This window comes from Saccopteryx leptura, chromosome 1 (assembly GCF_036850995.1).
Source record: "Saccopteryx leptura isolate mSacLep1 chromosome 1, mSacLep1_pri_phased_curated, whole genome shotgun sequence".
NCBI classification, from domain to species: domain Eukaryota; kingdom Metazoa; phylum Chordata; class Mammalia; order Chiroptera; family Emballonuridae; genus Saccopteryx; species Saccopteryx leptura.
This window is the reverse complement of record NC_089503.1, coordinates 310,632,261-310,646,274: the sequence shown is the minus strand read 5'-3', so window position 1 is coordinate 310,646,274 and position 14,014 is coordinate 310,632,261. Positions and strand designations below refer to the sequence as shown.

General features: G+C 41.9%; 1 protein-coding gene and 1 pseudogene across 3 annotated transcripts in view; one reads left to right on the top strand and one right to left on the bottom strand.

The window, feature by feature from the left end:
- Positions 1-11,742, top strand: part of DMC1 (DNA meiotic recombinase 1) — a 36,687-nt gene extending 24,945 nt beyond the window's left edge. For all 3 annotated transcript variants that reach the window (XM_066358410.1, XM_066358405.1, XM_066358406.1), the window contains 2 exons: positions 6,854-6,970; positions 11,082-11,742. In XM_066358410.1, the coding sequence (XP_066214507.1) occupies positions 6,854-6,970; positions 11,082-11,151 (187 nt within the window). In that variant the 3' untranslated portion in view covers positions 11,152-11,742. The remainder of the gene's footprint in view (positions 1-6,853; positions 6,971-11,081) is intronic.
- On the bottom strand, positions 11,743-13,042 carry LOC136387240 (protein FAM50A pseudogene; annotated as a pseudogene).
- Between the last annotated feature and the right edge of the window lie 972 nt (positions 13,043-14,014).

Sequence of the window (14,014 nt, the reverse complement as noted above, 5' to 3'; positions counted from 1 at the left end):
CTTCACCATAACCCTATATGACTCATGACCCAATCATCCTAATTTGAAGTTGGGAGGTCAGGCTATTCTGGGTTTCACTTTCAGTTATATCAGTGGTCCCCAACCTTTTTTGGGCCACGGACCAGTTTAATGTCAGAAAATATTTTCACGGACCGGCCTTTAGAGTGGGACGGATAAATGTATCACGTGACCAAGACAAGCGTCAAGAGTGAGTCTTAGATGAATGTAACAGAGGGAATCTGGTCATTTTTAAAAAATAAAACATCATTCAGACTTAAATATAAATAAAACGGAAATAATTTAAGTTATTTATTCTTTCTCTGCAGACCAATACCAAATGGCCCATGGACCAGTACCGGTCCACGGCCCGGGGGTTGGGGACCACTGAGTTATATGATAGGCTGTTCAACCAGAGGGGAATAAATAAAACAATCTTTCTTGACCTCTCTTTATTTTTAATATCCACTTCATCTCTTCCTCTTTTTCACCACATTCTCCATCCCCTAAGAAAAGGAGCAAAGAAGAGGAAAAGAAAATAAAAAAGAAGGGGAAATAAAGAATACACTAAAGGAAGGATGTGGGTGTTTTTCTGAAGCTGTTTTTACTTGGTCAGAAATAGAAGTAAATTAAATCCCGCTAAGCCTGACCAGGCGGTGGCACAGTGGATAGAGTGTCAGACTGGGATGAGGAAGACCCAGGTTCGAGACCCCGAGGTCGTCAGCTTGAGCACGGGCTCATCTGGTTTGAGCAAAAGCTCACCAGCTTGGACCCAAGGTCGCTGGCTCGAGCAAGGGGTTACTTGGTCTGCTAAAGGCCCGCAGTCAAGGCACATATGAGAAAGCAATCAATGAACAACTAAGGTGTCACAACAAAAAACTGATGATTGATGCTTTTCATCTCTCTCTGTTCCTGTCTGTCTGTTCCTGTCTAACCCTCTCTCTGACTCTCTCTCTCTCTGTCCCTGTAAAAAAAAAAAAAAAGAAAGAAATTTTAAGATTCTCTTGGTTTATATGTTTTATCTAGATCATTTAGTTAAAGAATAATAATTACCATATATTATCTCTTTATGTGCCAAGATTACTGTAACTATAGAGCTAATTGGCACAATTCCTGGCATGTAGTAGGCTCCCAATGGATTATACTAAATATATTGTGACTCCTCACAATAGCATTAAGAGGTAAAGTCTTTTTGTTCTCATTTTACAGTTAAGGAAACAGATTCATAAAGGTAAGTAGCCCAAGGTAAAATAGATAATGTGTTGTGTTTGAGTCAGGATTACTATTTAGGCATAGTTATTATCTCTCATTGAAAAGGAAACACATTTAGAATGGTTAAACATTTTTCCTGAGGTCACATGTCTGGGCCAAAATTTGAACCCAGGTGTAACTCCAAACTTCTATACCACACAGTACATCAAGGGCTGTATATGCCCGGGGAAAGGATGGCATGCCATCGTTTGAGAGGCTTTGCAGGGATATATCCATTACCCTGTTGAGTTGACCAGAGTTCAGGGCCCTCAGCCTTGCAGGCAGAGATTTGATTTGGCTAGCTTACTAAGAACAAATTCATCCCTCAGGGGCAGACTCACATCAATCAAGCTCATGAGACTGAATGATCAGAGAACCAGTTTACTGATATTGAAAAATGTAACTACATTTGAGGTCCTTCCCTTCTCTTTCCCTTCCCTTCCCTTCCCCTTCCATCTTTTCTTCCTTCCTTCCTTCCTTCCTTCCTTCCTTCCTTCCTTCCTTCCTTCCTTCCAAGAAGCTCCAGCTTCTTGCTCTTCAAATTATCTGTACTAGGGTTGAGATCAAGGATTACTTCAATTAGGGAGAAATTCTATCTCCTTTTATATTTGTCTTTCTGTCAGAACACCCTTCAAAATTTCCTTAAATTATAGCTTCTTTTTAAGGGGAGACAGAGAGACAGACTCCCGCATGCACCCTGCAGGGATCCACCCCACAAGCCCCCTACAGGGAGATGCTCTATCCATCCTGGGCTATTGCTTGGCAACTCAACCAAGCTATTTTTAGCACCTTAAGTGGAGGCTTCACAGAGCCATCCTCAGCACCCAGGACCAACTTGCTCAAACCAATCAAGCCATGGCTGCAGGAAGAGAAGAGAAAGAGCAAGAAGGGGAGGGGTAGAGAAGCATATGGCCACCTCTCCTGACAAGGAATCGAACCTGGGACATCCACACACTGGGCCCTGGGCCAATGTTCTACCACTGAGCCAACCAGCCAGAGTCTACATTTATGACCAGTACATTTTCTCCCTATAGGCAGGCCTCTATAGGAATCCAAATTTTAACTCAAAATTATTTACTAAATATGGAATCCAAGCGAAAGGAAATAATTAGGAGTTAGAAGAATAAGGACTCCCACATAGTAAGGACTCAATAAATCTTGGTGTTGTTATTATTAATACCTATCTATATAAGAGGGACAAGAAACCACAAATCTCCTAAATGTATATGCAAACTTTTGTATATGTACAAATGTATATTTTTCTGAGAGTTTGTATCTTTCATTAAATTATCAGCATGTTAGTGACCTATAAAAAAGGTTAAGAGCCATATATGCAATCCCAGATTCTACACCTGGATCCTGAATACCTTGGTAGAGCAAGTAAAATTTGAATTGACTTGACATTCTCCTAGAGCAGTGGCAGTCAACCTGGTCCCTACCACCCACTAGTGGGCGTTACAGCTTTCATGGTGGGCAGTAGCAGAGCAACCAAAGTATAAATAAAAAGATAGATTTAACTATAGTAAATTGTTTTATAAAGATTTATTCTGCCAAACTTAGCGAAAACCCGACATAAAGTATTTGGTAAGTAATTATTATTATATGCTTTAATTTGCTGTAACTCTGCATAATAAATTTTATAAAGTAAAGTTACTTCCCTACTTTGCAAATCACCATTACTGTGGAACCAGTGGGTGGATAGAAAATTTTACTACTAACAGAGATACAAAAGTGGGCGGTAGGTATAAAAAGGTTGACTCCCCCTGTCCTAGAACTAAGGTTGTTATACTATGTTGCAGTCTATTTGATTAAGTATAACCTCATAGTTTATGACTAATTTTAAATGCTTTTCTCCCTCCCCATGTTTTTCCTATGTATTTTCTTAGTACTTTGGCAAATCTTATAATTTATTTTACTATTCAAAATTATTTCCCTTTGGAGATGACATTTTTTTTGGGGGGGAGAAGGGAGAGAGATGAGAATCATCAGCTCCTACTTGTGGCAATTTAGTTGTTCATTGATTGTTTGTCATACATACCTTGATGGGATGGGGGGGGCTCCAGCTGAGCTGGTGACCCCTTGCTCAACCCAGTGACTTTGGGCTCAAGCCAATGGCCATGGGATCATGTCAATGATTCCACATTCAAATTGGTGACCCCATGCTGAAGCCCAGTGAACCCACACTCGAGCCAGCTACCTTGGGGTTTTGAACCTGGGACCTCAGTGTCCCAGGTCAACACTCTATCCACTATGCCTTCACTGGTCAATCTGGAGATGACATTCTTAACATTCAGGCTCTTTGCCTACAATAATTAAGAACAAGCAGTAATACCTATTCTCTCTGTGCATAGGGTACCTCATTGGAAACAGCAAATAATAATTTGCTAAGAAAATACCATGGCTATATATATATATATAGAAGCTCCAGCTTCTTGCTCTTCAAATTCTCTGTACTAGGGTTGAGATCAAGGATTACTTCAAATAGGGAGAAATTCTATCTCCTTTTACCTTTTTCTTTCTGTCAGAACACCCTTCAAAATTTCCTTAAATTATAGTTTCTTTAAATATATGTCACAGGGCCTGACCTGTGGTGGCACAGTGGATAAAGCATCGACCTGGAATGCTGAGGTTGCCGGTTCAAAACCTTGGGCTTGCCCGGTCAAGGCACATATGGGAGTCAAAGCTGCTTCCTGCTCCTCCCCCCTTCTCTCTCTCTCTCTCTCTCTCTCTCTCTCTCTCAAATGAATAAATAAATAAAAATAATTAAAAAATATATATATATATGTCACAAATCTAAAAAAAAAAAAAAAAAACAAAAACAAAAAAACAAAAAAAAAAAAACAAATCTGTCTCCAAAAGAATCTAGACCAGGGAGACCCAAACTATCTTCTCTTCTGTATTCATTCAACAATATTTATTGAGTGCCTTCTATATTACACGCACTTTTCTAAGCACTAGAATTAAAAAGATGAACAAGGATTTAGATCATTGAGGGGAGTAAGACCCACGAATTAAAAATCACGATGTAGGCCCTGGCTGGTTGGCTCTGTGGTAGAGCCTCGGCATGTAGATGTACCAGGTCCAATTCCCAGTCAGGGCACACAGGAAAAACACCCTATTCTAAATCTGTTCTCCACCCCTCCCACTCTTGCTTCTCTCTGTCTCTGTCTCACCCTTCTTCTTCTCTCCTGTAGCCAAGGCTCGATTAGAGCGAGTTAGCTCCTGCACCGAGGATGGCTTCATGGCCTCCGCCTCAGGCACTAAAAAACGGCTACAGTTGCAACGGAGCAACAGGGCAGAGCATTGCCCCTAGTGGGCTTGCCAGGTGGATCCTGGTCAGGGGCATGGGTAGTCCGTCTCTGCCTCCACTCCTCTCACTGAATAAAAAAAATTTTTTTTTAAATCACGATGTAGTGTTTTTTGTTTTTTTATTTTTTTTTACAGAGACAGAGAGAGAGTCAGAGAGAGGGATAGACAGGGACAAACAGGAACGGAGAGATGAGAAGCATCAATCATTAGTTTTTCGTTGCGCATTGTGACACCTTAATTGTTCATTGATTGCTTTCTCACAGGTGCCTTGACCGCAGGCCTTCAGCAGACCAAGTAACCCCTTGCTTGAGCCAGCTACCTTGGGTCCAAGCTGGTGAGCTTTTGCTCAAATCAGATGAGCCCATGCTCAAGCTGGCGACCTCGGGGTCTCGATCCTGGGTCCTCGGCATCCCAGTCCGACACTTTATCCACTGTGCCACCACCTGGTCAGGCAATGTAGTGTGCTTTAACAGAGGAATCTATACCATGGTTTGAGAGCACAGAGGAGGCAGGTTTTTACTCTGCTTCAGGGTATCAGTCAAGGCTCCCAAGAAAGGATGATACTTGATGAATGAGTGAGAGCTAAATGAACAAACACAGTAGGAGAGGGGACTCTTTTCCAGAGGGAATCCTGTGTGCAAAAGTAAGAAGAATTGCTGAAATAAGAAAAAAGAAAATAATTTTGAGAGGAAAGGAGGAAGAATGACTACAACTGTAAATAGGTGGCAGATAGAAAGAAGAGGAGTTGAGGGAGCTTCCTCCTAAGAGCCCTCATTTTTTTTGTGAAGAAGCAGATGGTGGTGTCAGGGATGAGAGGACAAGAATAGAAAAGGGGACTTAAGGAGACTACTGAAGGTTTGGAAAAGGGGAAGTGAAGCTACCCCTGCTCACATAGAATTACTAGGCAGTATTGAGAGACCATCTAACATAGCTATTAAAACTTCTCTCTGCCCATTTAGCTAACTATCTTTTCTTGTCTCCCTTGATAGAATCTTTTAACTGATCTACCTTCTGTGGAAGCATCAATCTTTCTACAGTTCAATATTCTCCTTGATATTTTTATCATTTCCATATCTCAGATTATTCTCACTGCAAATTCATAACCTGTATAACATTGAATACTTCCAACATACAGTTAATGCATAAGAAGGATGCACTCAATATGTTCATATTTACATTACAATGTCATGAAAGAGGGTTGGACATTCTTTTTCTTTTCTCTTTTTTTTAAGTGAGAGGGGGGTAGATAGAGAGACAGACTCCCACATGTGCCCCAACCAGGATCTACCCAGCAACCCTCCCCTATCTGGGGCTGATGCTTGGACCAACTGAGCTATCCTTAGCACCCGAGGCTGATGGTCAAACCAATCAAGCCACGGACTGCAGGAGGGGAAGAGAGAAAGAAAGGGGAGAAGTAGAGGGAGGGGAAGAGAAGTAAATGGTTGTTTCTCATGTGTGCTCTGACCAGGGATTCAAACTGGTACATTCGCACACCGGGCCAACATTCTATCCACTGAGCCAACCTGGCCAGGGCCAGGTGTTTGTTATTCATTAGACAAGAATAGTGCTTGGTACATAGTAGGATTTTAATAAATATTTCTGATAAATGAATGTATAAATAAGTAAATTTTTTTTGTATTTTTCTGGAAACGGGGAGGCAGTCAGACAGACTCCCGCATGTGCCCGACTGGGATCCACGTGGCATGCCCACTGGGGGCGATGCTCTGCCCATCTGGGGCATCGCTCTGTTGCAACCAGAGCCATTCTAGTGCCTGAGGCAGAGGTCATGGAGCCATCCTTAGCACCTGGGCCAACTTGCTCCAATGGAGCCTTGGCTGTGGGAGGGGAAGAGAGAGACAGAGAGGAAGGGGGGGGGTGGAGAAGCAGATGGGCGCTTCTCCTGTGTACCCAAGCCGGGAATCAAACCCAGGACTTCTGCACGCCAGGCCGATGCTCTACCACTGAGCAAACTGGCCAGGGCTAAATAAGTAAATTTAATATATTTTGCAAAGAAGAAAAACTGCTTAACCCCAATAGTTATCCTAAGTCCGAGTAATGTTTACTTATGGGGTTTTTTTCTATTTAAAAAAATGGACTAGTTATCACAGGAATCTTGGAATCCTGAACTGGATGGCTCCACACCCTACCCCACTCCAAAGTTAATGAACAAACCTGATGGTTCACAATACACACCTACTCCATCCCCTGCCATCCACCACAGAAAAGTTTCCTTGAATTGCAGATATTACTCAACATAGTCCATATACTGTAATCTGAAAAGGTGTTTTTAATTAAGTTTTCAGGCAGACCCCAAAAAACCCATTGGGGGACACATTCTAGCTCATGCTTCAACAACAAGAATAAGTTTGCGAAAGGGAAGAGGAGAACTGAGAATTGCCAAGATTTATGACAGGTAAATATTTTTTAAATCAGATTCTTATAACATATGATATTAACCCTTTGAGTAGTACAAATGTTCATGTACATCAGTGGTCCCTAACACCCACTAGCGGGTGTTCCAACTTTCATGGTGGGCAGTAGCGGAGCAACCAAAGTATAAATAAAAAGGTAGATTTAACTATAGTAAGTTGTTTTACAAAGATTTATTCTGCCAAACAGTGAAAATCCGACATAAAGTACTTGGTAAGTAATTATTATTATATGCTTTAACTTGCTGTAACTCTGTTTTATAAATTTTATAAAGTAAAGTTACTTCCCTACTTTATAAATCACCATTACTGTGGAACTGATGGGTGGTAGAAAATTTTACTACTAACAGAGATACAAAAGTGGGTGGTAGGTATAAAAAGGTTGACTACCAATGATGTATATCCTCGTGCCTCCTGACCATCCAGTGTATGATCGGTTTATTTTAGAAATGTGTAAGGCAACATTAAAAAAAGGTAAATGTATGTTGTTCTTGTTTCCATAAATTGGTTATCAAACAAACATGATTTTAAGTTAATAAAACTGGAACTGGAACTAATTTCATGTTTTGAAAAAAACTCACTCCCAGGGGTCAGCGAGCATGAAAAAAACTCACTACTCAAGGGGTTAAATAAAACAGCATCTCCTGAGAGGCTGTAATCATACCACTGGAAGATACTATATGTTTGAATTTCCTTCTAAAAAATTATTCAATTCATTGGGAAGTCCCTACTATGTATTAGGTTCTAGGGATTTAGGAATTCTCTTGCCAAGCAGACTTGATCCTTGACCTTCCAAAGCTCACAATGAAGCTAGATAATGAAATAATCAGTAAAGTTCAGGAAATGTACAGGGTATGATAGGATATATGTTCTCCTTTTTTTCTGCCAATTTTCTTTTTAAGTTTCAGTTTAAGTATCACTTCACCTGATCTAGGCTCTCCCCTTTATTACATCTTATATTCTTTCACAATACTTATTTAATTAAGAATTATAAACAATATTTTTTTTTGTGACAGAGACAGAGAGAAGGACAGACAGACAGGAAAGGGAGAGAGATGAGAAGCATCAATTCTTTGTTGCGGCACCTTAGCTGTTCATTGATTGCTTTCTCATATGTGCCTTGACCAGGGGGTTACAGCAGATCCAGTGACCCCTTGCTCAAGCCAGTGACCTTGAGTTCAAGCGGGTGAGCCTTGCTCAAACCAGATGAGCCCGTGCTCAAGTTGGCAAACTAGGGTTTCAAACCTGGGTCCTCTGCATCCCAGTCCAACACTCTATCCACTGTGCCACTGCCTGATCAGGCTAAACAATAATTTTTTTTTTTGTATTTTTCTGAAGTTGGAAATGGGGAGGCAGTCAGACAGACTCCCGCATGCGCCCTACCGGGATCCACCGGCATGACCACCAGGGGGCGATACTCTGCCCATCTGGGGCATTGCTCTGTTGCAACCAGAGCCATTCTAGCTCCTGAGGCAGAGGCCACAGAGCCATCCTCAGCGCCCGGGCCAACTTTGCTCCAATGGAGCCTTGGCTGTGGGAGGGGAAGAGAGAGACAAAGAGGAGAGGGGGAGGGGTGGAGAAGCACCTAATTCCATTCAGGGCTTCCAACTCAACCCCAGTTTTTGTCTAGCAAGCCCTACCTTACCTACAGACAATTTTCTATCCTCACAGGAGACCCCTCCACTATCTCCTAAGGGAACTAACCTTATCCATAGTACGCTCAAACTTGACTGCCTACTCTTCACCCTCCCAACAAAACAAAACAACCAAACAAGCAAAATTTAAAACAACAACAAAAAATACACACCCAACTTTGAAAGACAATATGCCTAATGGTTAAGAACATGAGCTTTGGGATCAAAAGCTTTTGGAGTCATTAACTTAGTATCTAATCCTGGCATTTTCACTTATTAGCAATGTGACCTTGGGCAAAGTACTCTCTGAACCTCAATCTTCTCATCTGTAAAATGTGGATGATAATATATACCCAGCAGGATTATCATAAAGTTTAAATGAAATGAGAGATACTGACACACAGTAATAATAAATACTTAATAAAGAAAGCTAATAAAGGAAGCTATTAATATTATTATATAGTCACCATAACCTGGCTATAATAGCACAGAGTAACAATAGGCTCTCATGATCAGTGATTTTTATATTTCTATTTCTAGCCTAACCATTTACTCAAGTTTTAGATATTTATTTCCAACTGCTTGCAGAACTCTTCTACATAAATGTCCCAGGAGTACATCAAACACAACGTTTCTAACAGAACTGTGTGTGTGTGTGTGTGTGTGTGTGTGTGTGTGTGTGTGACAGACAGAGAGACAGACAGACAGGAATGGACAGAGATGAGAAGCATCAATTCTTTTTTGCAGCTCCTTAGTTGTTCTTTGATTGCTTTTTCATATGTGCCTTGACTGGGGGGCTACAGCAGAGCAAGTTACCCCCTGCTCAAGCCAGCGACCTTGGTCTTTAAGCCAGCAACATTAGGGCTCAAGCCAGTAATCATGGTGTCATGCCTGATGATCCCGTCCTCAAGCTGGTGAGCCCGTGTTCCAGCCGCAACCTCAGGGTTTTGAACCTGGGTCCTCTACATCCCAGTCCGATGTTTTATCCACTGCATCACAGCCTGGTCAGGTTAAACATGACTTCTTATTCCCCTCCTATACTGAAAACAAGCTTCCTATTCCTATTTTTTTATTCATGCTATTACCTCTACCTGGATTACTCCCATTTCTTCCTCAGTGGCCCTTCAAACATTAACTATGAAGCCTTTCATAATCAACCTACTTGGCATAATGTCATCTCCTTTCTTTAGAGTTCTATAACATATAAACTGCATTTATGAAACAGCTTACTTTGCATATTTGTCATATGTACTAGCTCACCTGTTAGACTTCTTGAGTGTAAGGACTCTCATTTTTGGAAAATCTAGAGGGATTAGTACATGCTAAAGTATGATTTTCAAAAAGTTAAAAACATGACTTTCTTGCAAATATAAAATGAACATGTTAAAGATTTTATTCAACTCTGTAATTAATGAGGAAACCACTAATTCAAAGAATAATTTGAGATTTATGTAGTCAGTCAAAGGAATGCTGAAATAAATTTGCTAGTAAATGCAAAATTCTATGTAGGTTGATATCCTACCAAGCAATAAATTGTGACATTTGAAGTTGTCTTTTCTACTGAAGAGAAATCAGTTGCTTCTCTACACCATGAAATTCACTTTCATTGCTATAGACTGGAATAAACTGCATTGCGATTAGTTTTCTACAAATTAATTCTGCCCTACAAAGTTGCAGAACAAATTAAAAGATAAATTTTTAAAGAGTATATAATCATGACTCATATACACATATAAAATGTCAGTTTATTCAACCCATTAAGGCAGTAACCAATAAGATTTTATAACCAGATTAAAAAAATCAAGCTACCAGACATATGTAGTTAGATAAGGAATGCCAAAATGAATTATAAATTGATCAAAAACAGGTCACAGTATATCCATAGGACACTAATCAATTACATGCTTCCTTACACAATTTACATTTCTATGGACAAGAATAATTTGTATTATTTATAGTTTTCTATACCTTACAGAGTTGTAAAATAGCTCAAAGACAATGAAAAGCACAGCATAGAATTGGATAACTTGGAAAGATGTGCTAGCCAACCTATTTTTCACAGCAAGTGCTCAGTAATCTTTTAGTTCGTTTCAGTCTTTCACAGTTTTCCCCTACATTGGTCTAGTCAGTAACAGGTGTATACCCCTTTAGAATCAGATAAGCCCCTAAAGTTCTGCTACACAATGCCTGATAACACACTGAAAGAGTGCTGTTAATCCCTTTTGACTATTTCCAAGTTTGGGGTAATTTTTCTTGGCCTTCAGGACCTTACTTATATATAAAGTTCAGTAGAAGTTTGTGAGGGTAGGTAATACTTGTAGGTAAATTCTGTAGTCCATATTTAGCTGTACTGAGATATCTCTGGAGATTCACACTGATAGGAGAATGATGCCTGTGACATGAATATAATATTTATAGAAATAGTGCTTTTTATAAACTTTATTCCCTTGCATTCTGTTAGCCCTGAGATGCCTGAAAATGAAGCCACCTTCGCAATAACTGCTGGAGGAATTGGGGATACCAAGGAGTAGGTGGTGAATTGATGCAAATTGCTTCTTAGTGCTTATTAGGAAATGAAGAAAGAAAAGCAGTCTCACATTTCAGATCTTGAAGTAAGAGTTTGTTTTCTTCATGTTATTAAAGGAAAGTTGGGAAGAGATTTAAATCTTATATTTATCTTAAAAGTCCCTGATTTATAACTTTACATTGTATGTCAATTCAGGAATATATATGCATATGAATAAAAAAGCCTACTGAAAATTAGTTGTGGGGGGAAGAAATGAAAACTAGTTGGGGAAGTGGTAACTAATTATCTCACTTTAACTTTTTTTTTAAAATAGTATGATTTCATTTATGTAAAACTTCCAGAATAGGCAAGTCCACACAGACAGAAAGTAGGCTAGGGAGTACCAAGGGATGGGATAGAGACTGCTAATGAGTAGAAGGTCTCCTTTTAAGGTGTTGGAAATATTCTGGAACTAGATAGAGGGGATGCACAACATTGTCAAGGTACCAAATACCCAAATTGTACACTTGGAAATGACCAAAGTGGTGAACTTTATGTTATGTAAATTTTAGATAAAAAATGTTTTGTGTTTTTCTTAATAAAACAGTGCTCTGACTCTACGTGTGCATTTCTTTATTGTAAAAGAAAAAAGCAACAAATGACAGCGTCAGGGGCAAAAGATGATCAGTCATGCCAGAGGGGGAAAGCTCCGCTTCTGGAGTCCTGGAAACCCAGGCAGTGGGAAGACTGCAGGGAACTGGGGGAGCGAGCTTACTCCACCTCTCCATTCACCTTATCGTATATTTGTCCCACTTCTTCTCGGGGTCATAGGGTTCCCAGCGGCTGGCAGGGAAAATGTGCTTGTTTTTCTCGTACCAGCTCCTTAGCACTACCTTGCCCGCATGTGACTCATCCTTCTCCACAGTGGCATCACTGAGCAGCCGCACGTCATCATGAACATCAAAATTAAAGAGTGGCCCGCTCTTCCCTCGTGCCTTGGTGACGATGAAATCGTAGAAGCTGTGATGGTGGGGTATGATTAGGTCCTCCTTGATGTACATGAGCTGCTCCACCCCTGCTGACCGGAGCTCACTGAAGTCTTTGCGCAGGACCTCAAGTGCTTTCTGCAGGAACTGCTGCATGGTGTTGCCTTTTTTCATCTTGACTGTTCGCCGATGCCCGGAGCCATCCCAGTAACTGAAGGTGATTTCAATCTCCTCGCTCTTGATCTTCTCCTGCTTGGCTTCCCACTCTTGCCGAAGTTCCTCCCGGAGCCGATTCTCCTCCTCCTCGCGGTCGCGGTCTGGCAAAAAGCTTGTGTCCACATCTGGATTCTTCCCCAATTTCCTCTTCTTAGTGGTGATCCCTTCCCTTTCCAGCTCCTCCTGAAACATAGCTCCCTCCTCCCTCTCCTCGCCCGTCTCCTCCTCCTCCTCGCCCGTCTCCTCCTCCTCCTCACCCACCTCCTCCTCTTCATCCAAGGTGAAAGACAGGCAAGAGATCTTCCGTTTGGCCTCCTTCTTGCGCTCCCTTTCTCGCAGCTTCTCCAGCTTCAGCTGCAGCTCCTTCGACTGCTCCTTCTTGGCCAGCTGCTTCTCCCGTTCCTTTACCAGTGCTTCCTGCTTGGCCTTCATGTCGTTCAGGGTCACAAGTCCCACGGTACTGGACTTGAGTTCCGCCTCCACAGCATCGTAGTGTGCAGAGAACTTCTTGTCAATGTTCGATTTCATGATGTTCTCCTCAGCGATCCGCTGCTTCATCTGCTCCATTTGCTCGCGCTGCTTCTCCCGCTTCTTCATCAGGTGCATGGCGCGGCCCGCCTCACTCGCGGCGCCCTTGTACTGAGCCATGGTGGCAGACGAAGTAGTGGCGGCGGCAGGGACAACAGTGACAACAGCCCGGTAACGGCTGTGGTGACCCCCTCTTACGCGCAGTCAGCCGACGCCGGCGTCGTGACGTCGACTACCAGGAGACGCGCAGGCGCGGCGAGGCTCCGCGGTGTCCCGTCCCCCGTCCCCTGTCGTCGTCCCCACCCCGCGCGCGCTTTAGTTTTTTATAGCGAGCCACTAAGGCAAGGGAAATCCAAGAGCTTAGAAATGCTCCCCTCTCCTCCAAATTTCCCTTCAAAGACTTACAAAGGATACCTTCCCAAAGGAAGGAAACAAGGAGGGAAAGTTTACAGAATACACAAACTTTTTTTTAACTTACATTATCAAATTGTACATTCACCTTTATAGCTACAGAAATGAAAGAGTAAATGTCCCAGTAGAGCCCAAGCTCTATGTCCAAGTGGAATCGGGCGTCCCTGATTCCACTTCCCGGTGCAGTGGGACACTGCTGCTTATCAGCAGCGCTGGCAGCCTCTTCAAGACTACTCTTGAGGCGGCTATGAGGATGCTACTGTTAAGTGCCACCGGAGGAAAGACACAACCAACACACAAATTAGTTGCAATAATCACACAGGCAATTTATTACTCACAAATCCTTTTGGCATGCCTGGGTACAGCTTAAGGGGGCCCGTCAGCGTGCTCCTCTCGGCTGGCTTTGGTCAGAGCTCAGAGCAGTGTGGAGACAGTCCATGTTAAGGTTGGAGTCTGGCGGACTACAGCAGCAGGGGGCCCCTCAGCTTTAGTACCTTTTCTGGCCAACACCTTCTAACAGGTGTCAATCTACAGGATTATCACTTCAAACCACCTTTTTGGGAGTTCCTCGCAGAGAATCCCCTCTACGTCAATCTACTGAAATGTTTACATCAAACCACTTTTTAAGATGTTTTTATTTACATCAGTTTACAAAATTAATGTAAATAACACCAAGCTACTTCTTATCTAGGTATAACTTCACACACATACTAACTGGGCTCTGATTGAAAGTCAGAGTCTGTTTAT